This window comes from Ascaphus truei, chromosome 2 (assembly GCF_040206685.1).
Source record: "Ascaphus truei isolate aAscTru1 chromosome 2, aAscTru1.hap1, whole genome shotgun sequence".
Classification (NCBI taxonomy): domain Eukaryota; kingdom Metazoa; phylum Chordata; class Amphibia; order Anura; family Ascaphidae; genus Ascaphus; species Ascaphus truei.
Genome location: NC_134484.1, coordinates 73,085,336 through 73,109,427, shown reverse-complemented (window position 1 = coordinate 73,109,427; position 24,092 = coordinate 73,085,336). Strand labels below are relative to the sequence as shown.

Sequence of the window (24,092 nt, the reverse complement as noted above, 5' to 3'; positions counted from 1 at the left end):
GGCAGTAACGATAGTATTCTCCGGGAATACCCATTACATATATAATTTTTTTTTAATATATATATATATATATATATATATATATATATATATATATATATATATATAAATATATATTAACTGATATTTATATTGAAATAGGGACTTAAACTAAAGTACTATTATTGTAGTTTATGGAGAACAATTCATTAAAATTTTGCAATGCTGCTGTCAAATATACTTCATAAAATGAATCTTAGTGGGTTTCAAGAAACATTGCCATTTTTATATAACATAAGGAATACATAAAAATTATTTGACCTTATAATGTAGTGGTAACCAACCATTCACGCATAAAAAGCGAACAATAATTGTAATCCTCCGGGCTGTGATGCAGGAAGAGACCAACGTGTTAACCTTATCAAGGCTAATAGACCTTTAATAATTTTTGGACAATCTAGATGGAAGTAATTATGGGAAAGGTAAACAACATTAACTTATGTCCGGTGCCACTCTTCACTGTAAAATACAGTATGAAAGGACCAATCCCAGACAACATTAAGTTACATTTTTACCTTTTCTCCTAAGACAGAAAAGCACCTGTCCAAACTGACAAAAACTCTCCACACTATGTTGCAGTAGATAGTACATTCATTTTTCCATGTTGCCGTCTGACCCCAATAGCTCACAGGAGAAGGCTGTGCTTGGGCCATTTATTTCTGAAGAGTGGCAAGAGGGCCACTAGTATAATATCACTATTTATCCCCTTCAGGAGTTTCAAATACCTAAAATGTGACTTCACTTTTCAAAGGACTGTATTCATGATCATCACAAAAGTGTAAGGTAAAGTATGTATTCGTACAATAAAGAATACCTGCGTTCTGACAAATAATTTTTTTTTTTTAAAAAGTGTAAAATTCGAACCAGCAGGGTAGTGTATTAAACGAAGGTTTTCCACAAGGAAGGCTGCTGCTCCCCAAAAAAATCCAACACATTTTGCTCCATTTTCAACTGATAGGATAGAAGAAATCAGAGGAAACAATGTACCAAGAGCTAAAGTAAAGCTGGAAAGAAAAAGCAAAACCACTAGAGAAACAAAAACAAATCCAGAACAATGTTACTCAATACAATATTGCTTAACATTTGTTTCTTGTGCCAACACAAAATTCTGCATGTGAACAAGATGCCTGTAGGAAGACACTGCTGATATAAACAGACCACTTTTAACTTTATGGAAGTGGGGCAGCCCGACAAACCATTGACAGGATTTCTAATCCCAATAATTTGTTTCTCAACATTATCCCATTAGATTAATGAAAACTAGGATGGCTATAAACAATTAAAAGCACTAAAAGTAATTTTCCTTCTGTAATATTGCAAATAACATTTAGTCATTTACAAATTTCAGTACCTTGTGAAGTATTGAATAGGAATCTGAATCAAAACAGTGCAGCAACAGAACAGCATTAAGTCATTTTATTTCACTGTTTGACAGGCTCAAACCTTAAACTATTAGCAGCAGTTTCCTGATGAAAGACCTAGACATGTAAATATAAGCAACAATTTTAATTCAGAAATTATAAACAGTACACATCCAACCAAATGGCAAGTCACAAAAGTTACACTGAGGACTGATGTGATTAACTCGGTCAATGAAGGCAAAAAAGAATTCACTGACTATAATTAACAATATGTTTCTTGTTAGACAAAACCTTTTGTGACTAATCGTGTAAAGCCATAAAATTAGGCTAAACTTGTTAAAAAAAAAAAAAAGCATTAAAAAAAAGTTCTCATTTGCAGAACCAGTCAGAAACTTTAACTGGACATTCAGTTATCCTGCTACATCCTTGAGTTAACACAAAATGTGCTTCATCCTGGAACAGCAGCTTGAAATTTTGTTTTCTGGAATATTGTGTTTAGCGCTTTATCTTCAAACTAACTTTACGTTTTCCAACAGGTCTATCGTTAAGTTCATTGACCATAGCCACTGCTTCCTGGTAATTTTCAATGCACACTGTGGCAAAACCAGTGGGCCATCCCTTTTTAGAAAATCTAATATTGACTGAATCTGGAATTACACGATAACCATAAAAAAAATCTAAAATTTCTGCAACAGTGACAGTATATGGCAAATTCTTCATATCTATTGCCGTTACTCCACTTGACCCGCCATCAAAACTTTGGGTATGAATAGGTCCTGCGTCATTGTACTCGATTATACTTCTGTCTCCCATATCAAATCTCTCAATAGGCTCATCTTCACCAAAATCCATATGTATCGGTCTTCTGAACCTTTCCGGGGAACCTTTGAAATGCCCAGATCCATGTCTAAAGTCATCAGATAATCCAGAAGAATGCACAGGAGATCCATGTGGATACTCGTCTCTGTAAGCAGGTGAACGACTTGGATCTTTTCTATTTGGAGCATCAGTATAAGCACTTATACCAAATTCTTTCATCTCTTCCTCTGAGATACGTTTCAACAGGACTTCTGTTCCCAAGAACTGCTGACGGTTCAAACCTTCAGCAGTGATGGCCTGTTGTACAGATGGAAACTTTACCAGAGCTTCTCCCAGTCCTACTCCTTTATCATCGTTAAGCAAGAAAATATCTTCCTCGTTCACAGGAAATCCAACAAAGAACTTCTGAATTTCACTTGTACTCACATCAAAAGGAAAATTTCTTACATATATGCACCTTCTTATGCTAGAACGCGAATCTCGAAAAGGTCTTTTTGGAAAATCCTCATCTGAATGGTCCATTTTGGGGGGCGTTTGTCTTTCATAGGATTCTATTAACTCCAACATTGATTTTCTAGTAATTGGAAACAAGAAAACTGGTCGTCCAGTTAAGTTGCTTTTGTGTAAGTCAAGACACCTCTGATATTGTCTCTCATTTTTGAACATAACAAAGCCTTCTCTTGTTCTGTTATGCTTGTCAAGTAGAAATTTAATCTGCGAGTCCGCCATCTCGGGATCATCAAAAAATATTTTAATATCCTGTTTTTCTACACCAAACGATACATTTTTTAGGTGTACATAAAACTGTTGATTATGAGGAGATCGGGACCTCACTCTTTTTTTCTTTGGAGATTTGGATCGAGAGAGATTTTTTGAACGACCATAACTGTTACCCAGTTTCGGAGAGTGCTCTCTACTTTGGTGAATAGGTTTGTGTGTTGACTCAACATGTCCACCAGCATTGATCCACTCTTCTTCATTACTTTTCTTTACAGGTATAAATCTATGACCCATGTACTCATTATGGCGCATAAGTCCTGCATTAGCATCCCTAACCGTAGCAAATTTAACAAGACAATCTCCATTGCGACGATTTTTGCGCAAAAGAAAGATCACATCAACCACACACAGGCCATTAAAAAAGTCTCTGACTTCATCCACTGTTGCATTGTATGGCAGCCCAAATAAAAATAAATACACACTCTGCTCCTTATTGAACAACCTGGTTTCTTTCTTTCCAGGACTATAATTTGGTTTGAATGTATTGGTATCAGCATGCCTTGCTCCACTACGACTATTAAATCTAGGATTTGGTTTACCTTCATCACCAGACTTATTTTGACCTATCCCTTTCCTAATAACTGACAACATCTTGGAAATATCCTCAGTTGGTTTTGATCCAGTGTGTTTTGAATCAGATGTAGAATCCGTGTCTCCTTTCGGGTTAATTTCAAAAGTATTCTGCATTTCAGTCTTGCTGCTGAGAAAAAGTTGAATGCGAGATTTCTTAATAAGTCCTCCTGTACGGCTCATGGCACGCCGCGCATCTTCATCGGTTGCAAATATAATAAAGGCCTCACCACGTTTTCCACCAATAATATGAACACCTCCATCAGGAATATTCAATCCAGGGAAGAAATGCCGAATATCAACTGAGTCAGCAACAAAAGGAAGCCCCTGTAAGCGGATGACTACTGCCATTCTTAGCGCTAACAGAATTAGTCACCTGCAGACAAAAGTACACAACAGCACATTTTTATTATACCTCCTTTGAAATTTCCACGGACTAAAACTAAATAACTTAAAATATAATCTTCTGGGCCAATTTTCTAGGAAGTTTATAATACAAAATGCAAAGTAAGTATGATTATATAATGCATTGTCTAGAATAAAATCAATGTGCGATGTGAAATGCGCATGATGACAGAAAAAAAATGTCTCATTAAAAAAACTTTATTGTAGTAACAAAGGCAGATAATTCAAAGATGTTTGGTTGAATAGTCCATGCTGCAATTGCACACATTCAAAAATTAATTCAAGATGTTTAATTTCTGTTAATGTCTTAAAACAAAAAAAAAAAAAATACACCACGTTGGATTACCAATATACCACTGTTTGTCTAATGCAATGTTTTTTCAACCAGGGTTCCTAGGAACCCTTGGGTTCCCTGGGCATCCCAAAGGGTTCCCTGTAATTATCAAATTGTACCAAATACAGAAGTTACAATGCATCTGATCACAGACGCACTATTTGAGAGGGTTGGGTTACCTCAGAATTTCACATGGGGTTCCTTAACCAAAAAAAGGTTGGGAACCTCTGGCCTAATGAGAACAAACCCCAATACAGTAATCTCATGTATTGGAGATGCAGCATAATTCAACCATGTATGCACATTGATCTTATTGAAACTACTGTATAATAATTCATGATACACCTGTACTGTTGAAGATACCATTAAAAGGTATGTGTTTAACGCAGCTTACCTGTGTACTGTTGGAACCTGATAATCCTGTAACAATTTAACTGTGAAAAGAAATTAAAAGAAATATTAAAGCCCATCAATTAAATTGTATGCTGAACTTTTGCTAATACTCAAGAGACCCACAGCAGTTGAAATGTCAAAGCACCGAACCATGCAGAAAATACTGCTACTGCAATACATTACTGGAGGGACTGAAAGGAAAGACTTGCTGATCAGTTCCACAATCACAATTATCAGTGCCTAAATACTATATAAGGTTCAGCTACAGGCGCTCAATAAAAAACAAAAAGAGTGTAAATATGTCCCCTGTTTGACCCCAAAGTAGTTCAAATACAACCTTAAGAGTCCAATCATTTGAAATTTGAGTCCAAAAACAGTCCAGACTGCTGAAAAAATCCAGGAGGGTGCTGCTTTCTCAGGTGGAAGTACTAACCCAGTACTTCAGTGATAACTGCAAAGGATGAGAAGAAAAGAAAGCGCACACTTCCTGGTGCAAATAAAGTTTTACTATGTTAAAATCACAGAAAAAAATCAGCAATACACTCACAAACATCCGGTCAGTTTAGGCAGTGTGTGGTAATCCACAGATGCGTGCTGGAGTTGTGTAGGGTTGTCTTTGCGTGGGGATACTATGCCAGCTGCTACAGCGCGTCCGCTGCCTGCTTCCGCCCCCCCCAGGGTTTGGAGTGCCTTTCCGTGTCACATGACGGCTTCAGACTGCGTCACCACGTGATCTCAAGCTCCCCTTCCTCCGTAGGGCGTCGCAACAGCGCAGCACTTCAGGGATGATCTCACCACAGCCCGGTCTAACAAAGTCAGCCCGCTCCCTGTCTTCTCCCTCACGAAGTTCAGCACTGCAGTACTCTCAGTCATGATCCTCCTTGCACCATACAAGTCACCCTATATGTTTCGAGGCGTGGCCTCTTCATCAGGGGTGTGGGCTGACTTAGTTAGACCGGGCTGTGGTGAGATCATCCCTGAAGTGCCGCACTGTTGCGACGCCCTACGGAGGGGGAGCTTGAGGAGATCACGTGGTGACGCAGTCTGAAGCCGTCACGTGACACGGAAAGGCACTCCAACCCCTGGGGGGGGCGGAAGCAGGCAGCGGACGCGCTGTAGCAGCTGGCATAGTATCCCCACGCAAAGACAACCCTGCACAACTCCAGCACGCATCTGTGGATTACCAAATACTGCCTAAACTGACCGGATGTTTGTGAGTGTATTGTTGAATGATTTTTTCTGTGATTTTAACCTAGTAAAACTTTATTTGCACCAGGAAGTGAGCGCTTTCTTTTCTTCTCATCCTTTGGAGGGACTGAAAGCCAGTAATAACAGGAAATACTCACAGAAAGAAACACTGAATCCAGAAAACTTTACAAGTTGTTCAACATAAAGCAGACGAGAAACCAGAAAGTGGTGACTACATGTATACTGCAGTGCAAGTCAAGCTATTCATCTTGTGCATAAGAGTATAGATTTTGGCTAAAGATTTGACTTTCAGATGAATGTCATTCTTTTGTGGTTCTAACAAATGTATAGGCTTCAACACATTTCTATGTTTAAAAGCTCCATATCTTAGAAGCACACAACTGTGGTTCCATGTTTTCTCTTGCAATTGTCAATTTATCAATAACACTTTCCACATAATGAACTATCATTTTGTAATTCTGTATTCCCCAAAAAACAAGCACACAAGATGAATAAATGCAATACATTTTTTCTTCTCCACTGTATCAGAATTCTTTCAAAAGTCCAATAAATTGTTTCAGTAAGTTATTTGTATGAAAATGCTTTAGAAAAGAGAAATTAGATAGTTGTAACACACAAATCTTAGGCCAGTCAGAATATAAGGGAGAATATACAATTATAGAAGCACTTCTACACACAAATTAACAAAAGCTATGCAACTCCCAAAGGTCAAGTGAAACACAGATTTTAAGAGTAAAAATAGGCCACTGCACCAATGTTGTGTGCATACACAAAGACAAGTTCACGGCAACGTACGTAGTGAGAAAGTTGAGAAAATGACATTAGGGAGGGGGTCTGGAGTAAACACCACTAAGATCTAAGCAGCCATTTTGGCAGACTATTCTTGTCAGCCATTTTGTCTTGTGTGCTCTAATTCTTGTCTTCATTCATTTTGTTATGTGCCGTTTTGTTACCCATTTTGTAATGTGCTGTTTTCTGTGAAGTAAGCTTATATGTGTGAACGTGTGAAGCGGAGATTGGAATGGTGCGCTCCCAGCAGATTCTCTGGATCCTTAAAACCTAACCAGCTGCAAACGATGGGAGTGATGGGAGTTTGAAGGGAGTATGACAAACAGGCCTGAAAATAATGAGAGGCCTTGTTAGGAGTCTGAGATAAGCACAGCTTCTCACAGTTTTAACTGTTTCTCACACATTTTAACTACTATTGTCAAGTGAGAGGACAGATAAGACATAAATTCTCATGATTCACCCATTAAGACAACCAATATTGTTTAGCCTTAGGAAAGGCTGATCGCTTTGGAAACGATCCATGTAAGTTTTTAGCTGGATATACCCAAGGGGACGCTAGACCCAAGGGTCGACAGAGTCCATTTTGTTAGAAACGAGGGGGCGCCACGTGAAGGCAGGGTTGTCGATTGATAATGAGGCTATATATTTGCATCAATTATCCAATGTATTGACCAAATTGCCTTACGACAGGTATTAGAGCTGTGACAAGAGTTCAGGCAACCAACTTACATAGCCTTCTTAGACTTTACTGTCGCCTTTGATAGCGTTCATAGAGAAAGCTTGTGGAACTTACCAAGACTGGATGGAATATCTAACAAATTATGTAGCATAAATTCACAACTATACCTCCGCACATCCTGCAAAATAAAAGCCTACAATGAGGAAAGTCGCGAATTTACAATAAATTCCAGAGTTAGGCAAGGGGGCATTTTGTCACCAACTTTATTCAACATTGGACTCGATGCCATCCAGACAAAAGCATTGGATAATCAGCCGGGAGGTGTGATCGTCTATCCAAATAACTTTGTACTGACCGATTTAACATTTGATGATGACATTGCTCTAATCGCACTCATTGGACTCGTTACAGGGCATAGTAGGCCTAGTTTTGAGCAGTAGTAAATCCAAACTTTTAATGTGCTGCAACCACCTAGTTGACCCAACGATCCACATTCAAAATGAGCCCATCGAGACTGTAGACCACTTTACCTACCTTGGAAGCAATATTACTGGAAATGGAGACATCTCATCAGAAATCAACGCTAGAATACAAAAAGCTACAATTGCGTGGGGCTTACTTAAGAAACTTTGGGCCAGTAAAGTCATACGCTTAAAAGACAAAAGTCTGCATTTACAAAGCACAACTTTATTATACAGTTGTGAAACCTGGCCGGTAAAGGTGACACAAACATAAACTGGAATTATTCCAAAATCGGTGCCTGCGCAGACTAACAAAAAACACATTAACTGATAGGACGTCCAATGCTGAAATTCGCCGAAAATGCAGTGTGGGCTATTATAGAACTTAGACGGTGGCATTGGTTAGGTCATACATTGAGGATGCCGACATATAGAATTCCAAAAATAACCCTAATGGCTGAACCTGGTGCGACATGGAAACGACCGACGGGTAGCGTTAGGCTTACAACATTGAGATACTTTAAGCGAAAAGCTGAGGACCTGGTTATGCGCTGTTTCAACCTTAGTTGAAGAACATTTAATGAAGACTGGTTATACAACCTAACAACTCTAGCCCAAAACCGCAAACAATGGAGACAAATTTCTGTGGAAGTCGCCTATACCCACCCAGGGTGAAGAGGCGAAAACAAACAAAAAATATTCACCCCGACAGAATGTATAAACATTGAACCCCAGATATGTAGAGGAAAGGTTACCGATCTGGTATAATGATTTTTAGCTGACGTACACACATTCATTTTGTTTTTTATTATACAATTATGTTATTTTTAGTGACGCGCAAGCTTCCCCATAAAGGGGCGTGAGCTTTAGTTTTTATGGTATAAATGTATCATACGCCGTATTACCTGCTAGAGAGCTTTTTTTTTTTAGAAGCTGCCTCCTGTGTGCACTTGTTACACAAATAAACTCGCTTGTTCTTTGAAAACGAACCCTCAGATTGTATTATTTATTTACGCCTTTCACAGTAGTGTCCAAGCACCCTTGTAACTTTTTTACTTTTGCATCAGTGGGAATCTTTCAAGAGGGCAAAAGTAGAGATTTATGTGAAGATTACAGAATTAAAGGAGAAATCCATACTTTTTTAAAATAAATTAGTTCTGTATGTATTAGACCAGCGGTGCGCAAACTGGGGGGCGCGACCCCCGAGACTGCCTGTGGGGGGGCGCTGGGTTTACAGAGTACCCGCGCGCTTCCCAAGGGCACTTTAAGTGCCGGGGGAGCTGCAGAGCCTCTGTAAGCCTTTACTTACCTTGGTTCCGGTGGCTTTCTTCATGCGTCGCCATGGCAACGCGGCGCACGTTGCTATGGCAACGTGACATCATGACGCTGGAGCGGAGGTAAGTGGGGGTGAGGGCGGGAGTGAGGAGACCGTCGGCAGGGGGGCGCAGGGAAAAAAGTTTGCGCCCCCCTGTATTAGACAATACTTAAGTGGAAAAACAGGATAAAAATCCCAAGAGCAGGGCTTCAGCATGTTAGATACATATGTAGGCAGATAGTATCAATGTATAGCCACGTAGGGAGGAAATAAAATAAAGCTTTATCAGGTATTGGACCCAGTGCACTTGATAGCAGGGATAGATCAATAACATATAATGTCCTTTAGGTGAAGAAATGTCCAACAGTCTTAATAGCACTTCACCAGACTTGGTAAGTCTTACCTGCAGCACTGTTTCAGGTCAGCAACTCCCCTTTAATCCATGGTGGAGAGAAACAATACTCACTTGAACAGCTATTCCTCCATATGTGCGTGCATCACGCAGAGTTTGTGTAGATACAAAGAAATCCAAGGATTGCAGCGGAGCACAGCTGAAGAAGGGGACCAGCACCATCAATAAAGGGTTAAAAACGAAGGTTTATTGATACATGGTGTAGGGGGGAAGACAAACACACTCTGACGCGTTTCAGGCTGGGACGCCCTTTATCAAAGCTTTGATAAAGGGCGTCCCAGCCTGAAACGCGTCAGAGTGTGTTTGTCTTCCCCCCTACACCATGTATCAATAAACCTTCGTTTTTAACCCTTTATTGATGGTGCTGGTCCCCTTCTTCAGCTGTGCTCCGCTGCAATCCTTGGATTTCTTTGTATTTAGACAATACTTAGTTTTTTTTTAATTCAACTTGTAATGCTATTTTTAATTAGTTGTAAGCATCCTTTGATTTCTATAGTACGATTTAGCACACGTCCTCAGCACTGCAAGATCTTTTCAACACATTCCTGTTTGAGATAATTTGTTGCCAATATTTCCAGAAGTGTGAGCTGCAAACTGTAATAGATAGTTACCTTACTAATTTAAGAATATATTGCATCTGTTGAGATACACTGACTGAAGGATTGATTAAAAATGAAAGGCGGCAATTTAATGAACTTTGGGAAGCAAGATCTTTTCTGATCGGTTACAGGAGAACTAATCTATCGGCAGCTTAGGCAATTCGTTCTCAATAATACATTTTTTTTAAAGTAATCAAAGGCAGCATTTATTAAAATAAAAAATATTTTTGTAAGTGCTGCTTGGATTGCCTTTTTAATGCAGGATTCAAAAGAATAGTTGAACAGATAGGATATCAGCACTCCTAATAATAATCAGTGGTAATGTTAATGGGTGGAGTGAACGGTGCAATAGGAGAGAGAATAAACTGATGGGGCCCCAATATTTTACATTTATTGTACTAATTAAAGATTTTTAATGAATCACATAACATGTAATATTTAGAGTGAATTCTCTTAGTTCTGTTGCTTTACTAATCTACATCATTACTTAACAATATTTCCTTGAGTGATATTGAGTGCTTCTATTAGTGGTCTTTACTGGGTCACAGGCCCGTCAGGACTTAGTGGTACCCAGTAAGCTTCTCATCAGGATTCAAAATAGAGCCAAACCAATCGCCATGTGACATCAGGTGATCAGGCTACTGTGAACGTAGAGCAGATGAACAAGCCTCAGCATCATTCATCACTATCTCCCTCACCCCATTTGAGCTACACTGTCACCTCAATATACCTCAATGCTCCCCAACCGAATAAAGGTCTTGATCATAAAAACAAAATTATGGGGTCAAAAAAAAGTCCAGCTCCCCAGCAGTACAACGGGAGCCTCTTTGCGTAGGGATAAGAATGAGGTGGGCTACATACAGTAATCTGCTCTACACGCCAGACAAATGGAGGTGTTGGAGGGGCTCAATCCTCACTGATTCTTCCAGGTATAACCAGGGAGGTGAAGAAGGTATAAATCAGGGCCCTAAACCTTCACAAGTCTTCCCAAAGCCCTACCAAAAGCCTCAATAAATCAGTTACATATGGGGATTAGAAAACCTAGTAGCTGGCCCCACTCCAAGATAGTTTTAACACCTCTACAAAAATAAGGGAACTGACAGACTGTGTCAGGCAATCACTTCAGAACTGCATCACAATTTAATGGCTCACACCACTCTCAGATACATAGAAAACCTTAATAATCATACTTGCACAAACCCAGAGACAGATTATTTATTTATCAAATATTTTACCAGGAAGTAATACATTGAGTTACCTCTCGTTTTCAAGTATGTCCTGGGCACAGAGTTAATCAAGAATCCTTACCCATTTCCCCATAGATCCATATAATCAGCGATTGACAAATTACCCAAAAAGCTCCTCGCCACCTAGGCCCCCCCCACTTTTAAAAAAAAACCTGGAATAAATTCCTAATAACTTTCAATTTGACATAACAGTTTATTTATTGTATTACATTTATACTTTACTACAATTATTCCTTGTTACATAGTAGATGAGGTTGGAAAAAGACATGCGTACAACAAATTTAACCTGAAGGTATATCATTTTAACAGCACCACAATAGGAGTATGTAGAATCGCTAAGCAAGTGAGGGTGCGGTGCAAGGGAACAGGGAGGGACCCTAGTTCACTCCAAAGTTGAAATAATGAACATAAGGGAAGTTCCCAGCACTCAAAGAATAAAAATACAAACAAATAAGGGGGCAATGTTTCAAGGCTCCTAGCCCCTTCTTCCGGCCTGTTCCCAAAGATCCAAATGATCCCGGTGCTTCCCTTTACCCTTGTGAAACAGGGACTCCCTGGGTAAAAACAGTAGCAACGCTGAAATAATACTGCAGGCAGCAGAAATGTGGAAAGAACAGAGAGCGTCCAACCCACACGAAAATCAAACCAGCAGATGCTTGAGGATATCCAGGATGGTCATTTGGATCTTTGAGAACGGGCCAGAAGGGGCTAGGAGCCCCAAAACGTTTTCCTCTTATTCCCCTGTTCTTCTCCATTCAGATATATACAATAGGGAAAGGGGAGAGAGGGAGGGAGCCCCCGCATCAGCTTGTAAGTAACAAATCTAATAATAAGCAGAGTAGAAAACCATAAGGTGCAAATAGGGACAAAGGGACTGGATAAACTAAACAAACAAAAAGATACCCCAATGAATGCACTCAAAATTATAAAGTAGGAATAATGAAAAAACTTTAAATTTTAACGTCTGTTTAGTTTATCTTCTCCATTCACCCTGCCCCCTTGGTTTTCCTTACCTTAACTCCCTCCCCCATTTATCAGTTTCTCTGATAATAGTGTGTTTATTTGATACCAATTACGATTACACTGGATTGGTTATTACACTAGCATCATTGTCTAATGCAGGGCTGCACAACATACGGCCCGCGGCCCGCCTGGCCTCTCTGTGCGGCCCGCAATGAATCCGGCCGGGCGACAAATCAATTAATTAAATAAATTTAAAAAAAAGTTTAAAAAAAAGTTTAAAAAAAATGGCGCCGATTCCCTGCGCGCATGCGCTAGGCCCGCTCCCCCCCCCTTCCCTGCTCCCAACGTGGGGCGGAAGGGGAAGCAACTCTCAGCTCCTCTGCGGGCCCGCTCCCCCCCCCCTGCTCCCAACGTGGGGCGGAAGGGGAAGCAACACGCAGCTCCTCTGCAGGCCCGCTCCCCCCCCTGCTCCCAACGTGGGGCGGAAGGGGAAGCAACACGCAGCTCCTGTGCGGGCCCGCTCCCCCCCCCTCTGCTCCCAACGTGGGGCGGAGGGGGAAGTAATAATTAAATAATTCAGCTCCTCCAACGGCCTGCTTCTCACCGCGGCCAGATTTTTGCGTCCCCCACGAGCTCACCTCCCGTGCCCTCCTCCCCCCCTCCCGCGCCCCCAAGCCCACGTCCCGGGCAGCTGCCGCAGGGATATCGGGGGCAGGAGGAGCAAGCGTCCGGCGGCAACCAGCACCCACCCGGTCAAGGTAAGTCACTGTCTCCCACCCAGTCACTGTTAGTCACTGTCACCCACCCACCCAGTCACTGTCACCCACCCACCCAGTCACTGTCACCCACCCAGTCACTGTCACCCACTCAGTCACTGTCACCCACTCAGTCACTGTCACCCACTCAGTCACTGTCACCCACCCAGTCACTGTCACCCACCCAGTCACTGTCACCCACCCAGTCACTGTCACCCACCCAGTCACTGTCACCCACCCATCCAGTCACTAACCCACCCAGTCACTGTCTCCCACCCACCCAGTCACTCTGTCACCCACCCAGTCACTCTGTCACCCACACAGTCACTTGTCACCCTGTCACCCACCCAGTCACTGTCACCCACCCACTGTCTCCCACCCACCCAGTCACTGTCACCCACCCACCCAGTCACTGTCACCCACCTACCCAGTCACTGTGTCCCACCCAGTCACTGTGTCCCACCCAGTCACTGTCACCCACCCACCCAGTCACTGTGTCCCACCCACCCAGTCACTGTGTCCCACCCACCCAGTCACTGTGTCCCACCCACCCAGTCACTGTGTCCCACCCAGTCACTGTCTCCCACCCAGTCACTGTGTCCCACCCACCCAGTCACTGTCACCCACCCCGTCACTGTGTCCCACCCACCCAGTCACTGTGTCCCACCCACCCAGTCACTGTGTCCCACCCACCCAGTCACTGTCTCCCACCCACCCAGTCACTGTCTCCCACCCACCCAGTCATTGTCACCCACCCAGTCACTGTCAAGTCACTGTCACCCACCCACCCAGTCACTGTGTCCCACCCAGTCACTGTGTCCCACCCACCCAGTCACTGTGTCCCACCCACCCAGTCACTGTGTCCCACCCAGTCACTGTCTCCCACCCAGTCACTGTCTCCCACCCACCCAGTCAGTCTCCCACCCACCCAGTCACTGTGTCCCACCCACCCAGTCACTGTGTCCCACCCATCCAGTCATTGTCACCCACCCAGTCACTGTCAAGTCACTGTCACCCACCCACCCAGTCACTGTGTCCCACCCAGTCACTGTGTCCCACCCAGTCACTGTGTCCCACCCAGTCACTGTGTCCCACCCAGTCACTGTGTCCCACCCAGTCACTGTGTCCCACCCAGTCACTGTCACCCACCCAAGGGGGGAGAGTGATGTGAGGTGCAAGGGGGGAAGAGTGATTGAGTGATGTGAGCTGCAGGGGGGGGTGGGATGTGTGTGGTGTGCAGGGGGGTATTGTGTGTTTGATGTGGAGGGGGGTATTGTGTGTGGGTGAGGGGGAGAGATGGGGGTATGAGAGATAGATGGGGAGTATCGCAAAGGTTGATAGTGTTGGGTTCTGGGGGAGATATGAGGATGATGATGATAGGTGCTGGAGGAGAGATGATGATGATGATGATTTTACCCGTGCGGCCCAATTTTTTTTTCCTTGGAGCAGTTCGGCCCTTCACACTTTACGAGTTGTGCAGGCCTGGTCTAATGCAATTGTTTGCTACATTTGTTCGACTCATAAGTATAGTAAAACAATTATTTTTGGCATACCACCTATTTCCTTTTGCATTTACATTCTTTGTTGCGTGCTGGGAACTTCCCTTATGTTCATTATTTCAACGTTTAACCTATGCCAAATTTAGACGACAGATACCTTATTCAATATCCCTACTTACAGTACATTAATCCAGAGGAGTACAAACAAAAAAACTCCAGTGACACATTAGCCAATGATTTCTCTTAAGGGGAAAAATTAAACCTATTTTAGCCCCCAGAACTGTTAGGCTGGTAACCAAGAAATTACAAAGCAATGAGTTGCTTCCCCTTAGGCAGCAAAGGGTGTAACAAAATAATTCCAGCACCAGTGAACAAGACTATTCAATGTCTAGTATATAAGGCTATTTGTACTCCGAGTAGGTGAGACTCACTCCAAAGACAGAAGAACAAAGAGAAGAAAGGTCCCAGGCTGATCTGCACGCGAACTCTCTGGTGGTTATATGTAATGAATGTGAAATAATTTTATTAAGGTCAATATCTATAAAATAAATGTTCCAATTCTAAGACGACGCAATGAACCAACAAACAACATGGATAAAGAACCTGCTGGGACCAGGATAGTACTCTCATTAGTTCTGCTGCATAGCATGAATGAAAAAGATTAATCATAAGTGATAGCTATGGTCGGTCCCCCTATTACCATATTCCTACGATACTAAGATCGGTAGTGGGTAGCAATCTATAGTGAGCTGATAGTCTGACAGGCCAATCCTGGATGGAATTAAGTGCTAGGTTGATGTATGGAGTACACCCTCTATCGGCATATGCTGGTATCACTAGTCTGCATAGTCCAAAAGGAGGCAGCTGTGTAGAGGATGTCCCCACACTATGGTAAATACAGTTCCTACCCAGTTACTGTAATGGTCTTAATGCCCACACTAAGGTACATATAATAATGCCCAAAGGTTGGTGTTGCACGTGGAGTGTGTTTGATGTCAACACCCCATATGTGTTAGCCTACTGGGTATGTAGTTCAGGAATAAAGTATCTGTTGTTCAGTCAGCACACCAGGGCACATCTGGTAACTGAATAAAACAAGCTGTGAGACGTACCAATTGATATTAGGGAGAGCCGTGGATCAATTGTATGGTCCGTCACAGAAGATAATTCCTTCTGTTCTCTAATCCATTAGCCATGGGTACAAAAGCCAGCTCACAGCTACTCTATGGCCAGGGTACGTAGACCCATTAATGAGAGTAAGGCTGCGTCCATAGATGGACCAGCCGTGCTGAGGCATGCGGACGCTCAGCGCTGAGCCCCTGCATCCTAAATGAGGATGCCTTGAGAGGGGGCTCACGCGAGCGTCCGCAGGCGTGCTCAGGCTCTGGAGTTTTCAGCCGAGCGCCAAGCTGTTTTTCAGCGCGCTGTCGGCTGAAAACATCCAATCAGCCTAGAGCAGCGTCAACGTCACGGCGCCGTGACATTGACGTCAGCGCGTCGCGGGCGATTGGCCCAGCGACGTCACTGCCCCGCCTCCAACAACCTCCCCCCCAGCTCCCTTCACGCACGCTGGCTCGCCTCCAAGTCCGTGCAATCGCGCTGACTGAAGCAGGCGAGCCTCAGCGCGCCTCAGCTCTCCCCACACCTCTATGGCCCGGGCCTTAGGCTGCGTCCAGGGTCAGCGCCCGTGCTGAGGCGCGCTCACGCTCGGCACTGAGCCCCTGCAGCCGCAATGAGAGCGGCTTTAGCAGGGGCTCGCTTCCGCAAGCGTGCGGAAGGGTAAGTCTTACCAAAATTTTTAAATCAAGCACTCAAGGGAGCGCAGGGCTGGTCACGTGAGTGGTTCGCCCAATGAGGGCGAACCAGCTCCGTGACGTCACTGGCCCGCCTCCCGACACGCCCCCGGACCAAGGCCAGGGAAAGCACCCACTTTCCCTCAGCCTCCGCGCGCCTCAGCACGGCTGCAGTCCTATGGACGCAGCCTTAGGATACTTGCAAACTTGGATCATATTACTCAGCTACTAATTCTGCACATAATACTCATAACACAGACGGATATACCAAAAAGTCTTCGTCCAGATAACCACAAGTGGTTCAATCATCCTCACAAACTCTGTTTATTCACTGAGATCCATAACATGTTAACGCACCCAACATGCATCAACTCCCATTCTATTTAATGGGAGATGCTGTCCATTCTGGTGCGCTCACATGTAACAAAGCTTTATAATAATAATAACTATTTCATATAGCGCATTTCTCCCAATGGTATGCAGCACACAGGAATTTTCCAGACAGTCCCTGCCCTGTATAGTTTACAATCTATGTTTTTGGTGTCTGAGGCACAGGGAGATAACAGGACTTGTCCAAGGTCACAAGGAGTCAACAACGGTATTTGAGCAAGATTCCCCTACCTGAAACTCGGTAACATTGTTATCACTTTAACCCCCAATTATAGAGAAATCTAAATTCGTTGCTCTCCTAGATATACATGAGGATCAACACCTATTGCACTATAGAAACTCAAGTGTAATAATTCCCATTGCTCTCCTCATTGACACAAGGGGTAATAACCCTCGTTGCTCGCCTCTCGCTGTCTCCAGGGCTCCCGTCCGGGGACCCGCCTCGCTGCCAAACCTCAATAGCGCGGATCTGACGGTGTTTCCAACTCCAAGCCCAGCACCCCAAGTCCCACACCGATGAAGTGCCTCACAGATCCTCCGTGCACCTCCCGTTTTACCGCTGCGTATGTCTCTAACGGCTCCTGTAATTATAACTCTCCGAGACAAACGACGCATATTTACCGCAAGACAGAGAAGGAAAAACGCAAAGCCCTGAAAGCCCTGCTACGTCTCTGGCCCCGCTCAGCACGCGCAGGACGGAGCGGTTACAAGATGGCGCCGGCGGCTCTGGCTTCCTACTCTCACCAGTGAACTGCGCGTGCGCGGGACTCAGACCGCCTGGACCTGTTCTCTCTGGGTCACCTCGCAGCGCGAGAGCTCGGCTGCTGCTACAGCAGTTAGCTGTTGCTAACCAAGCACTGACCAGGTGTGTTTTTAGAGAAGTGTCTGCAACTATTGGTTCACTTCTGCTATTTCATACTGCAATATGGGATAACTCAGGGGTTAAGTGCATGAGATACCACCTCAATATCTTTTCCGCATTAGTGGTTTAGGGCTGACTATTAGTTTGATTACAGTGTGCGTAACTAGAGCTAATTACACATGTAGCCCCGGTCTCTTTTCAGCCTCAGAGACCCCCTTCCACTCATGCCGAGCGGTCGTGGGTGCCGCCGGAGGCAGCAACGGACACTGCGGCACACAGGAAAGGTGAGGGCCGGAGCAGGGAGCGCTCCGAGTTCTGGGAGTCTAGGCGGCGCACTCGGCTAGCGGGGGCCGCCATTATGGATGCGCACGCATGCGCAGTGAACGCGCATGCGCTGATAAGGCTAGGGAGTTGCGGCGGCCATTAGGGAGTCGCGCATGCGCAGTACAAGCACGCACGTGGCCCCAATGCAACAGCAGCCTCCATGGGACTACAGTTCCCATGAGGCATAGGGAAGGATACACCAGGTGCCCCAGAGTGGCCAATGAGAGGCCAGGATTCCCTAGAGCAGGGAAATAGAAACTTTTCGCGGGCTTGCGGTGGGCAGTTGGAGCTGGGAGGAGGAAGGGTGTAGGGAGGAGGAAGGGTGTAGGGAGCAGGAAGGGTGTAGGGAGCAAGTGGCTCCTACACCAGGTCAGGTTATCCCCAGGTAGGCCCCACTCCCCACTAGGTTAGTGGGTAGGTTCTGAGGGAAGGCTCCTAAGGTAGGGACCCTGCCGTTAGGTGTGTGTGTGTGTGTGTTTGTGTGTGTTTAGTCTTGTCAGTGTGTGTGTTTGTGTGTGTTTAGTCTTGTCAGTGACACAGCTGCAGTGCTGTGTGCACTGACAAGAAGACACAGGGTAGTGAGCGGTGCAGCTGCAGCAGTTAATTGAGAGAAGCTAGTGAGAAGGGATACGGAGGGTGAAGGAAGAGGTAGAGTGTGGGTGCAGGGGGTCAGTGACCCGCCTACATAGGACAGCTTTTCCCCGCAGGCCCCTAGGAGAATCCCTGAGTCACAGTAGGTTGCAGTGCTGCAGGGAAGCCCTTTAGTGATAGGAACGCCATCCCCTTACTGAGCAACAGCTAGGGACAAAGGTACAGAGTTGCGGTTGTGGCGAGTCGTTTGGGACCAGACGGCTGGACATTGTGACACAGGAGGCAGGCCGCTGATTCATCTGATCCTTTTCGAAGCTGTTACCGTTCACAGCCGTGACCGGAAGGTATTTACATCAAGTGCACCAACACCGGTCAACAGGCGCTGATCCCGCCTTAGGTATAACTCTTTGGGGACACTAGTGAAGTGGTCAAAGGACTGAGCCTTTACAGCTACATTACCATACATGGACATGGTGTGTGGGGCACGCTTTGGCGGGACAGAGACAGTACTCTTTAGGAGTGTGGCCGAGCCACTAGCGTTATAGTATAAGTGTTATGTGTTAGGTGTTATTGCTATGATAAAGTGATAAGGTTATTATTGCATTACAGTAAAACTGGTTTCAAGCAAAGGTGTTGTTATGTTTCTTGCCCAGGGGAATCTCACATAACGGGGATCCTGGGTAAGTGGAGGTGCTGAGCTAATAAGTGTTACGCCAGGCTCCCAGCTAGCGGAGGCTCAGATCTCCTGGAGCCACAGGTGTGTGCAGTAACCCGTAGTCTCTTTGGGAGCGTCAGAAAAAGGGCTATACACACTATAATTGTTACAGACCAGCCACAGGGCCGCCAACAGCGGGGGACAAAGGGCACGGGCATCCCGGGCCCCGTGAGTCAGGGGGGCCCAGCCCTGGCCGTTATATTTAAAAAAAAAAAAAAAAATGGTGACGATTGCGCCCACCCACCCAGACACTCTACCCACCCACCCAGTCACGCAGTCAACCCAGTCACCCACCCACCCACCCACTCACTCAGTCACCCACCCAGTCACTCAGTCACCCACCCAGTCACTCACTCTCTCATCCACCCTGTCACTCTCACCCACCCAGTCGCTCAGTCACCAACCCAGTCACTCACTCTCTCACCCACCCTGTCTCTCTCACCCACCCAGTCGCTCACTCTCACAAACTCACTCGCTCACTCTCGCACCCACTCACTCGCACCCACTCACTCTTGCACCCAGTCACTCACCCAGTCACTTACCCACCCAGACTGGCAGTCACCTGTCTTTTGTTGAAAATATAAAAATAAACAGGTTGCATTGTAATGTTTTTTTCTGTATCACAATAAGAAAACAGTTAAGTTAAAGTTGCGCACTAAAAAATATTTTTTCGTGGTAGGTGCGCTATGTGTTCGGGGGGGCGCTATGGGTTCGGGGGGGAGCGCTATGGGGGGGCACTATTGGTTTTGGGGGGGGCCTGCTCCTTTCATTTGTCCCGGGCCCCATGATTTCTGTTGGCAGCCCTGACCAGCCATATACCTTTTATGAATATATCAGTTAGCCCTATACCTGGAGATCAGATGGAGCGGACTGTACTCACTATTGCAGTACATTCCCATGTGTACGAACCCAACCTATAAGAGTTATACTATATATTCAATAGATTGGGTACGAGGCTATAAATGGATGCGGTCGCTGAACCGCGCCTCGGTGCTTCTTAGGTGCACACTTTGTGTATGCCCCTTATTAGTATGAGCTCTCTGTTTACTCATATAGGTGGCATGTATTGGTACTGTAATCATGGGTGATAGTGTTGAAGTGTTACTTGGGGTTTTGAGGTACACATTCATTCAAGCACTAGTCACGACTAGAACACTTTTATTACGATTGCACCATCACCTTATTTTAGCTCAAGGTTATTGCTCACATAGGTACCTTATAACGGCAATTTTTTTCCATTATAAGCACGTTATATTATGTGTTCAACTGACAGAGTATATTTGCTACTACTTTTGAGACAGCCATTACTCAGCTCACTCACTAAATATGTGCATCAATGCATGAATGGACAATATGTAACAATATGTAACTTCTTCATGTTTTAGTAAATATAGTTGCTACTGACACTGTTATAGTAACACTATTTGAGCTGTACCAATATGCTGGACACTGTTACCAGCAGTCTTTTAGTAGCAGTCTTATACAATTAAAATCTCTGTGTCTTTGGGACACCTAACACAATTCAAAGCCTAATTGTTGATTAGTAACTGGTGTGTCTTAAGGGATTTGCCATGGATATTAATACCATATCCCTCTAAAAAACATTATTTTAGAACTTATATTTGAATAAAGAGTATTTTTAACTCATACATCATTTCTCAGATACTACTATGAGTGCATTCATTGGGGAATCTTTGTTCGTTTTATGATTATTTTCAGCTGTCTCAGCTGTTGGAGGTTAGTGTAGAGTGAGGTGGAGAATGACGCTCAATATCAGTGTGTACACAAAATCATCATAGGATTGAAGAGATAAATGAAGATAGGAACATCATAATGAATCCATAAGGTCATATTGATAATATGAATTTAAGGGGGGGCAAAATAAAGACCTAGCAGTTAGCCAGCCAGACTACCGCAGATATAGTCAAAATGCACACCCCTCTTAACATATAAACTTCCCCAGTACAGGGTCATAGGTAGTAATATAAGGGCTATTGCCCATTACCTGCCCTTGGGGGTATCTTGAAGTCCAGAAAAACGGAGGGTGAAGTAGTTCCACTGCGTGCAATCCTGGTGTGTAAAAGCAACAGTTGAGGAGTAGAGCAAAGGAGCACTGCTTACAGTAATAATCCTGAAGAGACAAATATCACGGGCAGACTCCAAAAATAAAACTGAGGGTATTTATTTCATGAGCTCACAAGGACATGAACACAGCCAACGCACCAACGCGTTTCATCCCGTGGGACTTTATCAAGCTGTAATATGGAAAACATACCTTCTCACAGATATAGGCACCATTTCGCGCCAAAAGTTCCGAAGGGATGCACTGTGCATGCGCGCCAGTGACGCGTCGCCCCACTGTGACACCGCCTCATGTCCAACCACTCATCTTGGCACATGAGGTGACGTCACTAGTGTGCGCACGAGTCCAGCCTGGAACGCAAGCTCACAATGCTCCCACCGGGCAAGAGGTGGAAAGAGTGATTAAAACAAAACTAACTTTATTAACAAAGTAAAATGAACAAAACTAACAAAACGAACAAAAGAATGTGCAATAAACATAAAAGGTAATCTAAAGAGACACACACAATTAGTATAAGAAAAACCTTATGATAAATAAAGTACATTAGATGAAAGAAGACATATTAAACAATCATAAACACAAACTGACTATAACATAATAGATACAAATAGGATATCAAAAATTTGATTAGATTATAAAGAAATGTATAATACATATATGAAAAAGAACACAAACTCAGTGTGTATGATTGTTGATAGGCAAAGTTCATCTCTATGGAAAACAGTGAATACTAAGAATGAATACATACAATCATCTGAATCTTAATATACAGTATATATATATATGTGAAACTACAGTATACTATAAAATAAGCGAAATAGCATCAATAATGAATATAACACTGTACTGTATAGGTTCCATATACAGAAGAAGTTAATGAGAACTATTGGCTGGAATATAAACATACAGTATATTAGTAATTGGAATAATAACGACATTAATATGTAATAAACACAATCGATTTAATAAATAAATTATTGATCAGGGCAATTAAAGAGTATTTCACTTTTAGAGAAAGTGGGAAAGGTCCCAATCAATATTCATACTGTGAGGCACCCTGGTCCTTAATGTAAAGATCCAGAATGCCTCACGTTGATCTAATCTTTTGATTCTATTACCCCCCTAGGTAATGGTGGAATAAACTCAATACCCTGAAATCTAAAGTTTTTTAATCCACCTTGGGAACAATGGGTGAAATGTTTGGGAACAGGATGATCAAGGTCCCCTTTGGAGATCAGCCGCAAATGTTCCATAATGCGGACTTTAAGATTCCTAATCGTTCTTCCCACATATTGGCTACCACATCCACAAGTGATGAGGTAGACAACGTATGAGGATTTACAATTAATAAATGACTGTCACGGTAACTTATGACAAGATATAATAAACACCAAATATCTGGGTTGAACTGAACGAGGCTTAGATATAATAAAATATATTTATTCCTTAAAAAGGTGAACACAGCAATATAGTACAATTAGCATGCAAGAATGTAACACTTACTTAGGGTTGGGGAATGGAGAAGTATCAGCTAGCAATTCTCCAGCAATCCGGTGACATTCAAGATGAAATCAGAAGAACTGTAGGGTTGACGCAGTTTATATACCTTTGTAACCCTATTCTTAACATTGAATACAGACTATTGGTGAACAATTATCTGTATCCAATCCCTAACGTGGAAACACAGTTTAACCCATGCCCCCCAGCTAGTTAGCCCATGCGTACTGGGACTCTGAGGGTCTTATTTCTGTAGCCCCATAATTTAAATCAGGGGCGATGACCAGTCTACCAGATGAAGTATCTGGCAGGATCTTCGTTGTTTGTAGGTGTAGATATAACACTTACAAACCACTCCAGTTTGATGCTTCTCCGCCCTCAGGTAAACAGTTAGAGTGGCAGAGTCTTTTGATCAGTACTTGGTTCCTAGACTTTGGGTCGCCCCCCTGACCATTTGCATTCCTTTGTGTGAAGGAATCTGCGTGGGTTTTTATCCCCACCTTGAATACAACATTAAAGTTAAAACACAGACATATTAAAATATCCGGTTCCGTTAGGTCCAGCGGGTCCAAACTTTCCAGATCTTAATGCCGGAACTGGGACATCCTATGATCCAAGTTTCAGCCTTCTGCGACCTTCAGAACCGGAGATACACAAATACCACTTAAACCGTTTCATACTTTAACACAAAATTCTCCGCTGTAAAATAAATCACAGTTTGTCACTAAATCCCCATTGTGGTGCAGACACTGACATTATAGTGAAACATGGGAACAGGGGAACATACAGTTTCCTGACATGACAAGGTGTAAGCCACATTCCTGGACCACAGTCCAGTTAACCCCTTTCCTCCCTGGTGAGGTCAGGGGGTGGCCATATGGGGTGCAACCCCTTTAATACCAGGCCAACCCCCCTCTCCCTCTACACCTCCCCTTCTTAATGGGTGACCTGTGGCCCACTGGCCCTAATGGGGAGTGGGGCACTGCTGGCATCCTTAACGAACTCGGCCTCAGAGGGATAGTCCTGACGCGAGAGTCCATCAGCATTTCTGTTTTCACTACCCTTTTTGTGCTGAATAGTAAACTCAAACTCTTGCAAGGCCAAGCTCCACCTTAGCAACTTGGCATTCTCCCCTGATGCCCTCTGCAGCCAACTCAGGTGGTTGTGGTCTGTGATGACCGTGAAAGCCCTTCATACATGTCGGGCTG

General features: G+C 43.9%; 1 protein-coding gene across 5 annotated transcripts; it reads right to left on the bottom strand.

Annotated features, from left to right (window-relative positions):
• Positions 1–1,526: 1,526 nt before the first annotated feature.
• Positions 1,527–17,552, bottom strand: LOC142481084 (RNA-binding protein 12B-B-like). 5 transcript variants are annotated; one of them, XM_075582744.1, is made up of 4 exons: positions 17,434–17,550; positions 5,039–5,152; positions 4,703–4,742; positions 1,527–3,945 (listed from the first exon to the last, which is right to left on the bottom strand). In XM_075582744.1, the coding sequence occupies exon 4, from the start codon at positions 3,918–3,920 to the stop codon at positions 1,896–1,898; it is 2,025 nt and encodes a 674-aa protein (XP_075438859.1). In that variant the 5' UTR covers positions 3,921–3,945; positions 4,703–4,742; positions 5,039–5,152; positions 17,434–17,550; the 3' UTR covers positions 1,527–1,895. The 5 variants fall into 5 exon arrangements, with proteins under 5 accessions (XP_075438859.1, XP_075438860.1, XP_075438858.1 ...); XM_075582745.1 differs by lacking the exon at positions 5,039–5,152 and adding an exon at positions 6,864–7,027 and having other exon boundaries at positions 17,434–17,544; XM_075582743.1 differs by lacking the exon at positions 5,039–5,152 and having other exon boundaries at positions 17,434–17,552.
• Between the last annotated feature and the right edge of the window lie 6,540 nt (positions 17,553–24,092).

Bases quoted from the DNA above. Each gene is read 5' to 3' on its own strand.
- LOC142481084 (XM_075582743.1), bottom strand. From the start codon at position 3,920: ATGGCAGTAGTCATCCGCTTACAGGGGCTTCCTTTTGTTGCTGACTCA.